Raw genomic sequence first — 16,777 nt, 5'->3', positions numbered from 1 at the left:
ATGTTTGATAGGGCCAGCTAACTCTTGAAATAGGATTGGGATTGCTAATTTTATGAACTCTTTGTCTGCCAATCTTCTTTACAGTACATAATCACTTTAAGTCATCAGTTGTGGAGCAGATACCACATTCTCTGAGGTGGGAGCACATAGCCTTTGTCTATGTTCTCCCACATAGTCTTTGTGGGAGCCATTGTTAGTGTTACTTAACACTAACAATGATCAGTGTTAAATAACTCTCCTTTTCTACCCCAAACACTACTGTTGGGTGGAAAAGGGGATGAAAAGCTATGGCCAGTAAAAATGATCTTAACTCCTCTTATATTGTTATGATGGAAATTTAATCAAGTAATTGATTAAATTTCATAAAATTTTATTATGAAGCTGCATTAAGATTTTAAATGTAACAGTTGTTGAGTTTTAATATAAAGACAATAGCCAGCTTATGAATCTAATAGTAGTTCTGGTTTTTGATGTTGTTTTTCCTCTGAAGCACTGGAAACGATCAATTTCCAGAGACTGGACATAAACGAGATCAAGTATCTGGATGAAATTCAAGTAAGTCCTGTTGGTGCAAACTGAAACAGAGCATTTAGATATGTTACCCTAACATTCACTCTGGCAGATTTTGGAATTTATTTGTTTGAGTGAAATCAAAGACCAAAACATCACATAACATGATGAAGGGTTTTATCACAGACAAAGGAAAATCTCATAGAATATTACTGCTTCTTGGTCCTTCTTTATTTCTATTTGATTTTTTTTTCTATTGCTGATGTGCTTTTGAAATAAGCATTTAGAAATTCTGATTAATTCCTAACACGTCTCCATTACAAAGCAATAATTTCAGTTGCGGTTTCCTTTGTTTAACAGAAAAGTTGGAAACACGAGAGAATACATTAAGGCAATTTGTTTAAAGGTTGTACCAGAGCATTCGGAAAGAGAAAGGTCATTCAGACATGCTTCCTTGTTCACTTTGTTGCCCTACCAACCTTTGCCATATTTCTTGGCTCTAATCCGTTTTATTTCCTCTAGCCTCAGAAACCTAAGATGGTTATGGAGTACTGGTCTGGCTGGTTTGATCTCTGGGGAGGCCTTCATCATGTGTTCCCTGCTGAGGGTAAGCCTTATTTTAGCTTCACTGAAATAATTAACACATGGGATGAGAAGTGGGTTTTTTTTTTTTCTTGTTTTTTTTTTTTCGGTCGAGAGACACTCACAGATGCTAGCAGGGCCATTCAGACAAGAGAAAGGCAAGCCTTTGGGAGATGGATTCTTTGTTAAGAGTGGAGCTGTTCTTCTCTGTGCAGAGAGTCGATAATTCCAGTTAATTTGAGATAGGGAAAGACAGGTATTTCTGTGCTTCAAACCAGAGCTAAAGGTAAAGTCATAATAGCCTGTTTTCAGGTTAGACAGAGTCTCTGTGCCTCAGGAGAAACAGAGATTTCAGACAAGCAGTGTGAATAAAATAATTTGTTTGCCGAGGAATGGCTTGGGGAAGAAATCAATCAGTGTATGTAGGGTTGCATAAGATAAATTATCTGTCTCTTGTTAGAAACCACAGAATTCTGTCACAAGGTAAATTTAACCTTGTTTTTGAACGTTCCAATAGTTTTAATATGTAATTATTTAGAAAAGTAGACATTTTTTTCAACTGCTTACTAATTTGTTATGATCAACACCCATTTGCTTTATGGATAACATAATTTCTTGGTTTTTTTCCCAATTTGAAGAGTATCTAAGGAATAAACATCAATGTCATATCATGTTTATTATACCACAGAAAAACAGACAGCTTTGGATTACTAATTAAACTTTTTTCCCTTCTGAATACATGTGCTCAAATTAAAGGTGCCCGGAAATAGCACTCACACCTCTGCAGGGCTGTCGCATAAAGGATCTTTTGCCTCAATCTGGCATCAAAAAGCAGCACACAGAAATCCCCCTTGCTGTGTTTACTGACAGCGTTAGCTTCTAGGCAGGAAAATAGCATTTGAGCAAACAAAGAAATCCAAAATGTAAATTCACACACACAGAACAGACCGCAGTCTAAGCCTGCTAGTCATCAAAAAGGCACCAAACAGGCAAGGACTTAGACAAATAACACCCATGGGGAAAATGGATTTTTGTTGAGGACAATCGGTAAAGAATTGAGCTGGTGTTAGTATCTGTAACCAACATTAGTTAATGATTGTTAATGGTGAGCTCACTAATCCACCTTTTGTATCCCGTCTGAAGCTCAGCCTTGTTCCCTGTTACATTATCCTCCTGCAGAAAAGGAGCGCCACACACACGAGAGTGTTTTTTTTTTTTATTATTTAAAGGGTGAGATTTATGCAGGTGAGAAAAAGTAGGTCAGAAAAACTGAAGACTGTGGGATATTGTGTGTAGGTTGTTTTCAGCAGAACTGCTCATCTGCTGATTCTGCTTATGAATGTATTTGTGTCTGATTTTATAAATTGTTGCATGCTTAAGCTCATGTTTTCATCAAATGTTGATATTCCTATTTCACGTTTAAAGCAACTAAAACATCCTATTTAAAATGTGCTTTTTGGAAGAAAAAAAAAAAGCATTCTGTTGAACATACTAATCGCTTTTATAAAATTATTCTCAGATATTGAGATTTCACCCAATCAGTTCTGCCTGTTTTGAGCTCATTTAGGAATGTGCTGTTGTAGGGCTACATCACAGTTATGCAAATAAGCTGTTGCTGGCCAAACCCTCTCAACTCAGTGTTTACATAGCACCTCAGACATGTGAAAATGGCGACAAGCAGATGCTCAATAGTACAGCTGTACATTTTTGGTAGAAGAAGTGGAACCTCCTGAACAACCGTCAAGCCACAACCACTGGAGAGTTAAAAAGCTGCAGCTATGGTGCACACTTGTTATACTATCAATTCAAATTTGGAGTGCTTTGGTTTACTTTGGGCAGCGTGAAGTTATGCAGCTGGCACCAGCACAATAATTCAGCACAAACTGAGCTTGTTTTTTTTTTTCCCACAAATGCAACCATTTAAAAAATATATATATGTGCGAGGTTCAAAGAGAAGCACTTCTCTCAACATGTGATGTTTGAGTGTTTTCACAAACTTCTCAATGTAGGTCATCACTCTCAGTTTATTACAAGTGTGACAGTAAATGCAGAGATATTGTAGGTTTTGTAACAGCAGACATAGTACTAACAGAGGCTGTTGTCCAGCGTTAGCTTTTTTTGGTAAAATCGCAGGGACATTGCAAGCAAAAATAAAATTAAGCAAATGCAGCTCTGTTCGCTATGACTGGGAGAAAATGCATGTTCACATGCTCTGTATTGTTGTAATGAAGAAAATTTTAACATTTCTCTATTTTCTCTTTCTCTGGTAGACATGATCTCGGTTGTCAGAGAAATCCTGAAGCTGGACATGTCAATCAACCTGTACATGTTTCATGGAGGGACCAATTTTGGCTTCATGAGTGGTGCATTTGCTGTTAGGCTGCCAGCACCTGAACCCATGGTGACAAGCTATGGTATGTGTGACTTTCTTAACAATAAACCTTTCTGAGTGTTTCAAGTAAAATATGAACTTTGTGGGGCTGCGCTCTATTCACACTGTAAGCCAGATGGCTCAGAACATTCTGAGGTTACATGTTTGTTAGATTTGATCACAGCTGTGCTGGGTAAAGCTGCGTTTTTAACAGACCTAGTTAGATTTTTATTTGAAAAGAGATCAAAATTCTTTATATTGCAAAAAGGCTCCTCAGCTGCTCTTGATCTCCTACTCTGTCTCTCATTTTAAAGACACAGACTATTTCAGTTTCCTAAGTTGATATGTGATACACAAATCAATCTTATCTTTTCTTTTTACATATCTAAGAATAATGTTATATTCTTGATTTAAATGGTTTGTTTTAATACATAAAGTTGTTGCTGAACTGGAGAGGTGTCTTTGGACCTTTTGTGTGAACCTGCACATGTCGATGGTGCTGTTGCACCTGAATTTCCCCACTGTGGGACAATAAAGATAATTTCTATCCTAATCTGAAGACAGAAAAGTAAGTGTAGTACCCTGCTTTTAGATGTTAAAACACTCCAATTACTTTTTTTCTCATTCAGGAGACTCAGCAACCTCACCTCTGACCTTCAGAGGTCTTTCCATTTGTGCTACTACTCCCTGAATGCCTTTTACCTTTTTGCGTCCGAGAGGCTCCATTTTCTGTCCAGATAAACCCAGAATGTGTTTCGGGCTGCTGCCTCAAGATGTTTGATAGGGGAACGCAGAGAAATCATCTGCCATGGTAAGAGGCATCCGTGCCTCTTTCCGGCTCCCAAACCTGCTGTTCTGATAGAGTGTTATCTTTCAGATTACGATGCTCCATTATCCGAGGCCGGGGATTACACCACCAAGTATCATCTTCTGAGGAATTTATTCAGCAGCTACCACAGTGAGTGTTGCATGCTGTTGTTGAGACGGGCCTGGCATCTTCTTTCTCTTCTGTTTTCTTCATCCCTTTCATCTCTTAAGTTAATTCTTCCTGTAGAACCTGTTCTCTGTTGGCTCAAACAGGATAAAATTGCATATGATTACAAGGAGGGATTAGATTCAAGGGTTTGTGTGCTTTTCCTCGTGTGTGAGCTCTCTGCCTTAATCAGGGACCCTCGGCATGACTGGCAATTGTGAAAATGACATAGATGTCTTGGATTCCGCTCACTGTTTGTGCAGTTTTTCCCTGTTTGTAAAACGTGTCGTTTGTGACTGGGGGACAGAGGTCTCGAGTGTTTTGTGGCCAGGGCTGGCTTTTGGCAGCAGGAGAATGAATCCAGCATAACAAAGTAATAATTTGCCGGTTGCTGTGGTGATTGAAAACGGTTTGAAAGGCTGCCTGAGCGTGATGCATCCTTATGCTTTGTAGTTTGTTGAATAATAAGCATTGGCCTGAATATGACAATGAGTTTGAGAATCCTCTGTGTTCTGCCCCACCACCACAAAGACCTGACCTAATTCTTTAATTAGATCATCTACATGTTTTATCATTGTTTGACTGTCAAATTATGTACATTATGTCAGTTACTGTTGTGTTTGCAAACCTATTTCTGAAACTCTGGAAAACCACTGCAGTTTCCATTGGGCATGTAGGAGATACAGAAAACATGTGGAAGAAGATGCACTGATCAAATGAGACCAATACTGAATTTCTCGTCTACATACAAAACATTGTTTTTGGCAGAAAAGGTATACTGCACATCACACTGAACACACAATTTTGACTGTCATATATAGTGGAAACAGCATTTTTGCTGTGAAGATGGATGAACATAAATAAACCGGGAAGAAAAGCTGCAAATTACTCGAGATATGAGCTTCACCTTCCACCAGGACAATAGCCACAAGGTTAGAGCCAGACATTCACGTCAAAGCTGTGTTATAATGGCCTTGACCTAAATCTAATTGAGAATTTTGGGCAAGGCTTGAAAATAGCTGTTCATAGACACACTTCATTCAATCTGACTCAATTTGAGCTTTTTGGAAAAGAACTATGGGCAGAATTTTCAATCTTATCACATTCTCAAAGCTGGTAGATGTAACTACATCTCCGGTGTAACTCACCGCAGATGTAATTGCGGTGAGAGGAGATTGTACAAATAATTTAATCATGGGGTAGAATACACACAATTGCCTGCGATTTCAGATTTTTATTTTTAAAAGATCTTGGAAACCATGTAGAATTTTTCTTCTAAAGATAATGCTCTACTTTTTGTTGGTTGATCACTTAAAATTCTGGTAAAATATACTGAAGTTGGTGATGGCAAGCAGACAAAATATGACACCTTTCTTACACTGAAACCAATTAGTTCATTATATTTTATTTGGATTTTATATGATAGACCAACTTGGAAGGAAATCAATGCCTGGTTTTATTGTTTAATTACTAAAACAAAATCCTAAATTTGTGGTATCCATTTGTATTCAGCCCACCTTACCATGAGACCTCTAAATAAAGTTCAGTGTAACCTATTACCTTCAGATGTCATGCAATAAATAGAAACCAGTGTAAGTAGAACTATAGTGTAATAACATGTAATACAAAAAAAAAAGCCATTGCATAAGAATTACTCCTCCAATCAGTCAGTGATAATTTTATGATAAAGCGTCTTTTGTTTTTTTGTTTTTTTCCCAAAAAGTCAAATTCTCTGTATGGTTCAGTCTGTGGCACAGTTTCATAGAACTATCTTTTCCATCTTGCTGTGGTGAATTTGACAGAATGGAGGAGCGGTAAATGTTACACAGTCCTCAGACTTACGAGTGTTGAACCCAGAAAGAGTTGTTTAAAGGAAATGTTGGCCATTATTCTCAAAGTTTCCCATAAATGAGCCTCCTTTTACCGCTCGATGAAAAGGGAATGCTGTCAGGCTGTTTCTAGTGGGAGTGCTGGTATACCTGTGAGATTTAACAGCTTTAAAAGCAATTGATGATCCTGGACAAACGCTGTTAACGGTGGTTTAAAGACCGTTTCAGAAACTGGAAAACAAATTGGCAAAAATCCTCCCCCACAGAGACTTAAAAGAAGTTTTCTGATATTACTGTTTCATGTCTGATACTGAGTCATATATATGAAGGAAAACATAAAAATCTGTTTTTATGAACCGATTTTTCATAAAAACAGTCTTTCCAGTAATGACTGGAAAGACTGAGTTACTTTGATTCTCTTGTAAGAGTTAAATTTTCTTGTTCTTCACCAGACTTTTAATTCTTTGAAGCTTTGTCAGAATGATGTCTCATCTCTTGACACATAAATGAAAGGGAAGTTGTCGTTATCCCCTTTTTCCTTCCTTCCAGACAAACCACTTCCTGAACTACCTGCCACTCAGGAAAGGAGAGCCTATCGGTCTGTTGTCGTCCAGCAGCATCTCTCTCTTTGGGACAGTTTCCATTCAACTGAAAAGGTGAGAAATGTACATTCAGAAGAGCCTAAAAATAAGAATACCATCAACTTATAAAAGAATAACTTATCATGGTTCACAGAAAAACAAAAAGGTTGCTTTTTAATAAATACAAGTCTTCCAGCTGAGAAGACAATGGAGGAAAGTTAATTCTGTGTGTCTGGTGAACAATTTATGTTGTTCTGTTTAAATATGTTGCTAAATTACCCACTTACAAAACATTTTAGGCTTTTGCAAACAGTCTGCTAGAGCTGTTTTTTTTTATTTTATTTTATTTTTTATGTCCAGGCATTTTAAATATATTTGATGAGGCTATACACCTAAAGGTGTATTTTCACTGTAGAAAACGTTTCAGGCACCAAGCTACATTTTTGGGATAGCTTTATGTGAATCAGTCAAAGCCAATAGAAATCCACCCAAAGAACATCGCTACTCTAGATAGAGGGCTTTCTGAACTAAGGGTAAAGCTTTGGAAATGTCATGCAGCTGGTTGAATAGTCCCAGCAATTTCTATCTTCCAAAAGATCATTCTTTGCAAGTCATATTTTGTATTAACTACAAATGCCAAGAGAAATTTTCTATTTTTGTTTTCAGATTCACACTTTTAAACTTAGTGCTGAATATTGCATGTTTTTTTTTTAGTGTTTGCATTCAAATACATTGACAAAAATCTGCCAACCTCAGTGGAAATATTTAATTTAAGGAAGCATAATCTTTAATCTCCAATCCTCAGAGGGTAGTGTCCTGCAGCTTCTAGATGTATCCCTGGTCCAAATCAAATCTCTCAATTGTCTTCTCACCATGTCATTAATTTCTACTGCCGCCTGCTAATGATTTAATTATTTGATTCAGGTGTGTTGAAGCAGAGACACATCCATAAGAGAACTGCAGTTTGATACTTGTGTTTTAGCTAGTTAAGTGTAAAACATTTTCAGTGTTTATGTTCTGAGATACAGAATAAATCATTCGCCTGTTCACGATTGTTGGTGCTTCACCAACCTTTAGTTTGAATGGACCAGAAGTCTGTGTGATTAATGTTCCTATGAGACACAACTCCCTGACTCAGTCATAAAAGATCTGTGAATCATTTAAACTTTCTGTGAGTTGGAAGTGATTTAATTTAGTTGAGAGCTTAATTGCTCTGAAACTGTCACAAATGGCGTTCTTAAATTGTAGATTGTAATCATAATGAGAGCAGAGGTTTATTTTTTATTTATTTATTTATTTATTTATTTATTATTTTTTTTTTTTTTTTATTGTCGGAGATCAGCACAGTTAATTTTAAAACTGAATCTACCTAAAGATTTCCACAGTTTCCAACCCTACGGTGGAGTTGCACACAAACATAACAGCCTGGTACATAATAGCCTGCAATCATTACAATCCTAAGAACCTATATAAGATTGTAAAAGTCCAGCAAAATAAGATTTATTTAGAGCTGCAATGCTACATGACCTTTTCAAACAAGAAAAACATATGATTTTTGATAAATATCAACTTCAGGAAATTTGTTTTCATTTTAAAGGAATGACATTTTCTATCTGCTTTTAGGTTTCAGAATAAAGAAAAACAAAACCTCTGCACAAAAAAAGAGGGTGGGTGCGTTTCCTTAAGTGGGATGTTGAAATTTATGAAAAATAATTTAAAAAGCACATAATTTCCAAATTAATGACAGAAATAAAAGAGTTGAAAATATATTACTAGTATTTTTAGTGTGATTCTGTTGTGGGAAATCAATTTATCACATGGAAAAACAACAGGTAAAACTTGTTATATTTCTATTAAAAACATGTGATTTTAAGCCAGTGTCATTAAGAGTAATTGTGAAAGGTCCAAAGAGCCACTTACAGCTCCAGAGCCACAGACAGCAGACCCCTCGTCTTGTAAATAAAAAGGTTTCAGGGAGTTAAGTTCTGGAAAAAAAAAATGTTTGGGAAGGCATAATCAAAAACATTATAATATTTCTAAACATTTGTGAAAATCTTGAAAGACAAAAAAGTCCACCTGCTCATGGCCTGTGGTGCTTTTCCTCATACTAGTCCTTCATTTTATGCTAGAACCAGTTGGTTTGTTAGTCGCTGAAAAAAATCAACCTTAGTTTAATCTGAAAACTCTGATACTGTACTCATATCATGTCACACAATTTACAAAAAGGTCAGATATTAAATCCCAGAAAATGTCATTATGTCCAAGACAGGCTGTGAGGTTTAATTCACTGAATAAATGTCAACTTTTATTCACACCTAGTAAATAATTGGCTGCCTAGCATATAAGGACTTATAGTGCTTTTAGAGCATTGATGACTCCTAGGTGCCACACTTTGCTGCAGTTAACTTCTACTTTGCAGATTTTCTTTATCTGCCCTGCCATCCTCTTCACTCAGGTGGTCAAATTAGCTCGGGTCTTCCTTCACCCTTGTGGCCAGTAGAAAACAGAAATGGGCTTGTGAGTCACTATAACCCTTGGCTTTTTGTTAATGGTATTTCAGTAACAGCTTCAATGTGAAATTGTGTTTTGGTAATAAAATATTAATCCATTTTGAAATTATTTACACATCGTCAGCAAATGTAGATGGTGGAATATTTGTGTTTTTTTTCTATCTGTACTGACTAAATCAAACAGATATTTGATGTATAGTCACTTTTGAAATCTGTCTTTCCGATATGGGATCATTTTATTCAGATTAACTTTAAATTTGCTTTTAATACTTGTGCGACAGTCTGACACAAGGGGACATTCAAGGCCTGAACAAAACATTTCTCATAAGTTATACCGGTAGGGTGGCCTTCATGGGAACCAGTATTATTCCACCATCTGAAGCTTTAGGACTGTAGAGTAACTTGCTTTTGAAATAGTCTGATAAAAACCTTGAGTGCCAATAAAAGATGGAAAACATAACAATCCCCTTTGAACTATGTCCTATTTCCTTCCCACTGGTATGTCCACTAGTTTAGGTATTTATGCCATGTCCCCTTACAGGCATTTATATTCAAGCCAGGTGTAGCACGTCTAGTGACTCTAACTCCATTAATTATTCAGTCTCCATTGCAATAATTTGCTCCCTATGAGATGCCAATTACTTTGCCCCTGACCAGCCACACACCCTTGTTTAAAAAGAGTGGTTTCTCTCCAGTTATAGAGTAGACTGTTGTGACTCTAATATTTCATCTAGGTGTGTGTTTGGAGGTGGGTGGTGAAGTATGTTGTAGCTTGCATGGATTTTCTTCTGAAAGATGCTGACAAAAACAATTCAGGAAGTGTGAATCTATTGGTACACTTTGGACATGTGGGGGGCATTAAAGGGATTTAATATTTGAACAATCATCTTACCCACACTGTGCTATCTTGCAGTCTTTACCAAAACATGATCATTATTAGATAAAAAATAGAGCCACAAAACCAAAGTTAGTTAATTTCATTTGTGTATTATGGGAAATTTGTACATTGATTGAATGAAAAGGCTTCCTGTTAACTAAAACAAATTCATTTCGTAATGCTGTTTTTAGCTATTTATATATTTGCAATCCAAGCCACTAATTGCGTTAGAAAGAAGTGGTTGTCATTAAATTTGCTTTTTAATCTTGACTCGTTTAACTGTAGTGTGTGGAAATTTGACAAACCTGGCTGATTTGCATTATTGCATATAACACAACTGGCATGGCTTGGCTCAGGATTGACTGGCACGTTCCCATTCAGTCTCCCAGGTCCTTCTGAAATAACCCTGCTGCTATAGGAACCCCAGTGTGGTTGGCAGCTGTATGGGGACAAACAGTACACTGCTCCTTGCTGGGTCTGAGCACATTGCCAAAACAATTGGCACTGCACTATTTTCACTTTACTATATTGTTATTTTTATGATGCTGATGGTAATTATAAATATTCAGAAAGAATAAGAATGCCACTGCTGTAAAACGAAAAATGCTCTGCATTTTTTCACATGCTCTACATTTCTCAAATTCTTGACAAAATCAATACCATTACATAGTAAATACCAAAGAATTGTGATAAAAAGTGTTATAAATCCTCATTTTTCTCTCTTCTCTCTCTTATTTCTTATTTAACACTGCAAGGTATATCTCTGACACTTGAAATTAATTAGCTGGCAAATATCGCATTCCAGATAGTCTAATAGTCCAATTGACTTTGCAATATTAATACTGTGCACACGGATATTGCAATGTTAACATCCAGACATAAGATACATAGAGTACAATTTGTATATCTTGTTTTGCAGGTGTGTACAATAATAATTTGTACACTAATTGTACACAGCCTCCACGGGTCACCAGCAAACAAATGACTAAAGAAATGTGAGGCAAAGGAATATACACTTTTCCGCTATCAGTTCTTCTTGACACATCTGAAGTTTTTATACGTTTGCAGTCTTAGTACATGAGTCCCCTCTTAGTTTGAAGTTTTAGTAAAGACCATGATGTCAGGGGAAGTCACGCTGCAAAGAGAAAAAACGAGAACATGTACTCTGAGAGTGAATTCTGTTTTAATTAGAGCCCAATTAAAGTAGACACTTTAAACCATGTGTAAATCTATGTAAACAAGAATTTCTGCAGCTCGTTTTTACTCGTTTGAATTGTCGTTTTATGCACTGTTTGTTTGACTCTATGGTAATGCTTTTGCATACTCTACAGCCTTTCAAATCTGAGAGGCCAATAAACATGGAGAACCTCCCTGTCAACAACAATAATGGCCAGTCCTATGGCTACACGCTGTATGAGACGGTCATCACCAGCGGAGGAACTCTCAACTCAAAGAACAACATCAGAGACAGAGCACTGGTGAGAACATTGGATCGAACACATTTTACTCTCGTCTATTAGAGCACGTGTTCAGAGGAAGCTGCAGTCTTACCTAGTGAAGTTCACACCTTTGATTAGCTTCTAGAGTTTCAAGCTAATTAAATCGATGGTTTTATTTTGGAATCATTGCCACATCTGTGTTTCGTGCACATTTTCTATTCATTTGTGATTTAAGTGGTTGGCTGGTGTTTTTATGTAGCTCTTTCTGTCTTTCTAAATATGGATTATTTTATCCTCATTTTTATAGGTCTTTGTGGACAAACAATACGTTGGTGTTTTGGACTATAAGGTGCAGGAACTTGTAATACCTGATGGGAAGGTACTGAGTTTCTGCATCCTTCTGTATATGTTAGGCCCTGTGTGCTGTTTCAGAGAGATAAAGTTTTTAATATTTAACAACCTGCAGCATGTGAGCGGTTCAGAAGATACTGATAGATGTTTTCTGGCAGCAAAGTGCAAGTGTGAAGCCAGCAGCAAATCCTCTTCTAAGTATTTATTTAGCAAAAAAAAAAAAGACAAAATCTGCAATCTTTCTTAGAAAGAAATTGCTTAAAATTTCATAAGAGCTTGCCCGTTTGCTATATTTTTCTGTTTTTTTTTCTCTTTTTTTTGCAAACTGCTGCAGTTTCCTTGAATGCAGCTCATGTTTTATGTATGTTTATACTGAAGGGAAGCAGAACTCTGGGCTTGCTGGTGGAGAACTGTGGAAGGGTGAATTATGGCACGACTCTGGATGAGCAGCGCAAAGGTACAAAAGCATCAAAAAGCTAATGATTTTAGTGATGCTCAAGTGGAAGTAAGATTTTCAGAAAATCTTGAATATTATCAACTACGCGCCATATTTTTTTTTTTTTTAGAAGAAACTAAAAATGGCATTGACTCATATTTTCAGGTCTTGTTGGTGATGTTGAGTTAAACTCAAAAGTCCTCAGAGGCTTCATTATTCATAGTTTGGATATGAAACCAGGCTTTGTAAACAGGTTTGTATCTTTAATTACACTTCTATTGCTACTTATGTTTTTGTTTCTTTTTCACTACACCTGCCATCCTCTCATTCATCCCAGCACATTTTTGTCTCCAATTAGTATGATTAAAGAGGCAACAAAATGGCAAAATTCACAAAATAAAACACATTCACTTTTTCAACCCTCTTGAGTTATCAACTCCAATGATTTCTCAGCATTGGGGCAAGACACATGATTCCCATTTCTGGGTCAAATTTGTACGCCCCTCTTTTTATTTGTTTCTTAGTGGTTTTATAGATTGAGTATAATACAGGTTCTTAGTGTTGTTGCGTGCAAACCTGACCGGCTTGTAATCAATAAGTCACGGTATTGACCTTGCTTATGCTGTCCTTTAATCTTAGTTGCCCATCATGGCTAATTCATGTCTAAGAATAAACAAAAGAGAAACCAGTGCCATTACCAGCCAGCATTCTCACAACAGAATGCAGTGATGTATTCGCGAGTCTGCTGGCATGCAACATCTTGGCATCCAGCTCCAGTTGCAATATAGCAGATGATTGTGAGGGGAACTGAAAGTGTCATTAGAGCATTCCTGCAAGCGGGCTATACTGTTGTCTGTTTATGGAGCTCTGAACAGAGATTTCTCAAAGCTTCTCTGTCAACTTTTACTGAACTCCTGCTAGGATTATGCACCTGATACTATTGCACATATTTAATGTATTTCATCAGTTTTACACTGGTTGTATTTCTCTACAATTATGTTGTGTACAAAAGATATAAATGGTGTACTCAGTATTTTTTTTTTCATATTAAGTGGCGATTTCTTTTATATACTCAACTATACAACTATGACAAAGCAGATTCAAATCACAAATGCAAGATGGGGTTAATAGAAGCTGGATTAAAATAGTTGTGATGCTAAACTTTTTTACTTGACTCTCTGATTTTCAATGCAAGACAACCAAGAGATCTGTTGTTGCATTATCAAACGATCTCTAAGGCAGTGTGCTGGAAGATCATTTTAAAGTGATCCAGGAAACATGTGACCATGTTTTTTACTTATATGCTGTCCTGATGCTTGAATTAGGGGAATTCTTTTGGTTGTTTTTACCTTTGAGCATTCTCACAAGAATTTGGAGGGTATCATCTGTAGTGTGAGGAAGTTATTTCCTTGTTTTTTTTGCCTTCCAAGCCAGAGAGGGAATCCCTAAAGCAGATGTCTGGTTAATTTAAATCAAGCCAAGTCTATATTTGTTTAGCAACTCGGATTCTTAAAAGCATCTAAATCTGTATTTTCTACTGTTGTTGAGTATGGAGGCCATTATTTAGTGCATTACACATCTCACAACAGTCATTACATCTGATAATGTTAACACTTGGAAGCGTTAGGGTTGAGATTTTCAGGTGAATTATGCAAGAATAAATTCTCCCCAAGGCTCAAGTCTTATTTCCTCATTAATATTTCAGTATTGCGATAACAGAATTCACCCCTCTACATTACCACACCGTTTACATGAGAATTGTATTTCTTTACTGTATGCTTAATACATTTCTGCTTGGAACAACATTAACAACATGGATGCTCTCCCCAAAATTGTAAAATAAAAGCTAATAGAACATAAATTGTGGATGTGTTTGGTTTTAAAGCCATAATGAGTCTTTTTGGCACAGATGTTTTTCCTTTCTTTTTTTTTGTGAATGTGTGTGTCTTTGTGTGTGTCAGTACCATTCTGAAATGCCAAGTCCTGAAGCCCCTTATAATCGAACACTAGAAATTCCTACTTCAGGAAGAACTGTTGGTTTTCTATTATGACTGCCTTTTGAATTTGCTCGGAGTGAATGTGAATACGTTCCCTGAATCCATTTCCAAACTTTCACTTGGCATTCACTGCAGGCCAATAAATATTCTATGATAGACAGAATATCATGCGGGCTCACAAACAACCATATTGTACTATATTATTTTAGGTAAAAGTGCAAGTGAATGCATCAAAACAATTTATCTGTTTTTCTCCCCTCACAGCCTTCAGACTACAGGTTCCTGGGTGCCTATGAAGCAGCAGCAGCCCTCATTCCCGGCCTTTTTTCAGGGCAAACTTTACGTGAACAGCTTTCCTAAAGACACCTTCATCAAACTTCCTGTACGTTTGGGCTTGGAGTCAAAAACATAACCAGTTAAAACATGCTTGAAAGACCTGTGAATTAATCCTCATCTTAACTCAAAAAGGAGCAGTCCTAGGTTATAAGAAGCAGTAAGACACCTATTTAGTTGAACAATCAAATATATATTAATTTGAGAAAATACAGAACAGTCAACTGCCATCTTCTTTGTGGCTTATTGATTACATAGAAATGTCCTGTAAGATACATCAACATAAAAAAAAAAGATTACAATTCATTTCTGTAACTACACACAATCCAGAGAAATGTGTCTACTATGAGTTCTACCTCCCTGGATTAATTTTTGCCCTTTTAGGGATTTCTGAGTCTTCCCATAAATTGCTTGTGATGTTTTGTTTTTTTACACACAAAATCTCTCGTGGGTTCTAAAATATTTATAGGGTCTCTTGGAATCTTAATGTATTCTCAGAAAGAATGGGACTAAGGAGACATAACAAAAATAACATTTTGGACTGTTTACGTTTGCGTTCTGATTTGTAACCTCGTTTCACAGGGATGGACCAAAGGCGTTGTGTTTATAAATGGCAGGAATTTGGGACGATACTGGTCTATTGGACCACAACAAACACTTTATGTCCCAGGTCCCTGGCTTCACAGAGGAGACAACCAGGTACTGTGTAATATACACTCATACACTATAGTAGACTGCAGCATAACATGCTATGAAAAAGGTCATTTTGTCTTATCAGTTCTTACATATTTTGCCATGTATGTTGGGAGATCAAACTGTTAACCTTACATGCATCTAGACATAAAAAATAAAACATCTAGTCTGATTATGTGTGTGACATATTTAAGTCTCTTATTTTCTGCCTCCTGTTTGAAATAGTGTGTTTATATTAGGACACAAGGTGTATAAATCATTGCTTTTCTGCATCAGGAAAGGTTCATCCGTTTCTGTTGAGTTTTTTAAAATATATTTAAGGATTAACTGTGGATTAAAGTTCATCTAGGTTGTTGAATACTTAGCTTAATTAATCAAAAGTTGACCCTACAAATGGTGTACATTTGGTCTCAGAGTTGTGACACTCATGCCATGGATTTTTAAAAACATATTTCAAAACAACGTGGCAGCCTTTTCTTTATGGGTAAAGTGTGTATAAAAAAAGTATCAGGAATCCAGGAGGTGATGCTGGAGCATCGTGTACTTAAAGCTGCCAATCTTCCTAAGCCACTAAACACAAGACTGATAACAGTGTGACAAGGTTGAGTTTTGTAACAGAGCCTGCCTTTTATGAAGTTAACTATTTGACATAACAAAATGACTTAAAGGGTATTTATTATTTTATTAGATTAAGATGTAACTCCATCTAGCAAAATATGTGCACTACTTATGCAGTCTGTATATTTTTATCCAAAACTGGTTCATGACATTTCTGGTGACAGCTTCTCAAGATATTCCTGAAGTGGCAGCAAATTACAGACGATTTAAGGCGTCAGCTCTTAGTGACATATAAACGAGGTCATGCTAAATCAACTCAAAACTTATTTCTTGTATAATTTCACATTTGCCCTATATGATCAAACTGAAAAACAAACAAGTTTGTTTGGGGGATAAATAGAAAATGCAAATATGTAGTTGCAAAACTGCACACATTTTAACTAATACTTGATTAAACCATCTTTTTGTAGAATTCTTCTTTCTTTCTTTCTTTCTTTTTTGATGTCTATTGGCATCCCACATCTTGAATTTCCACTATCAGCTAACTTGTCAAAGTTCAGCATATGATCAGATTATACAGAATATGTCACAAATCTCCTGTCAGTTTTACTTCGATACTCTTTGTATGTAATTCAAAAGCTGCATCATGATGCTATATGTTACTGTGCATTTGATATTCTGTTCATAATGTATTGTTTTTACCCAAAAATTCAGGTTTTGGTGTACAAGGACAGCTG

At 36.4% G+C, this 16,777-nt stretch overlaps 1 protein-coding gene across 3 annotated transcripts in view; it reads left to right on the top strand.

Annotated features, from left to right (window-relative positions):
• Positions 1–16,777, top strand: part of LOC122832335 (beta-galactosidase-1-like protein 2) — a 29,215-nt gene that overhangs the window by 7,678 nt on the left and 4,760 nt on the right. Inside the window, exons 8-18 of one of the 3 annotated variants that reach the window (XM_044118970.1) lie at positions 491–555; positions 1,033–1,117; positions 3,363–3,506; positions 4,341–4,421; positions 6,815–6,921; positions 11,565–11,711; positions 11,980–12,051; positions 12,402–12,480; positions 12,625–12,712; positions 14,721–14,838; positions 15,372–15,488. In XM_044118970.1, coding sequence (XP_043974905.1) covers positions 491–555; positions 1,033–1,117; positions 3,363–3,506; positions 4,341–4,421; positions 6,815–6,921; positions 11,565–11,711; positions 11,980–12,051; positions 12,402–12,480; positions 12,625–12,712; positions 14,721–14,838; positions 15,372–15,488 — 1,103 coding nt within the window. Of the gene's footprint in view, positions 1–490; positions 556–1,032; positions 1,118–3,362; positions 3,507–4,340; positions 4,422–6,814; positions 6,922–11,564; positions 11,712–11,979; positions 12,052–12,401; positions 12,481–12,624; positions 12,713–14,720; positions 14,839–15,371; positions 15,489–16,777 lie in introns of those variants that run through there. The other 2 variants (XR_006370834.1, XM_044118971.1) reach the window with 2 other exon arrangements.

The sequence above is a fragment of the Gambusia affinis genome, linkage group LG06, assembly GCF_019740435.1.
Source record: "Gambusia affinis linkage group LG06, SWU_Gaff_1.0, whole genome shotgun sequence".
Classification (NCBI taxonomy): Eukaryota; Metazoa; Chordata; class Actinopteri; order Cyprinodontiformes; family Poeciliidae; genus Gambusia; species Gambusia affinis.
Note: the sequence above shows the minus strand (reverse complement) of the source record. Positions and strands in the feature narration are given on the sequence as shown.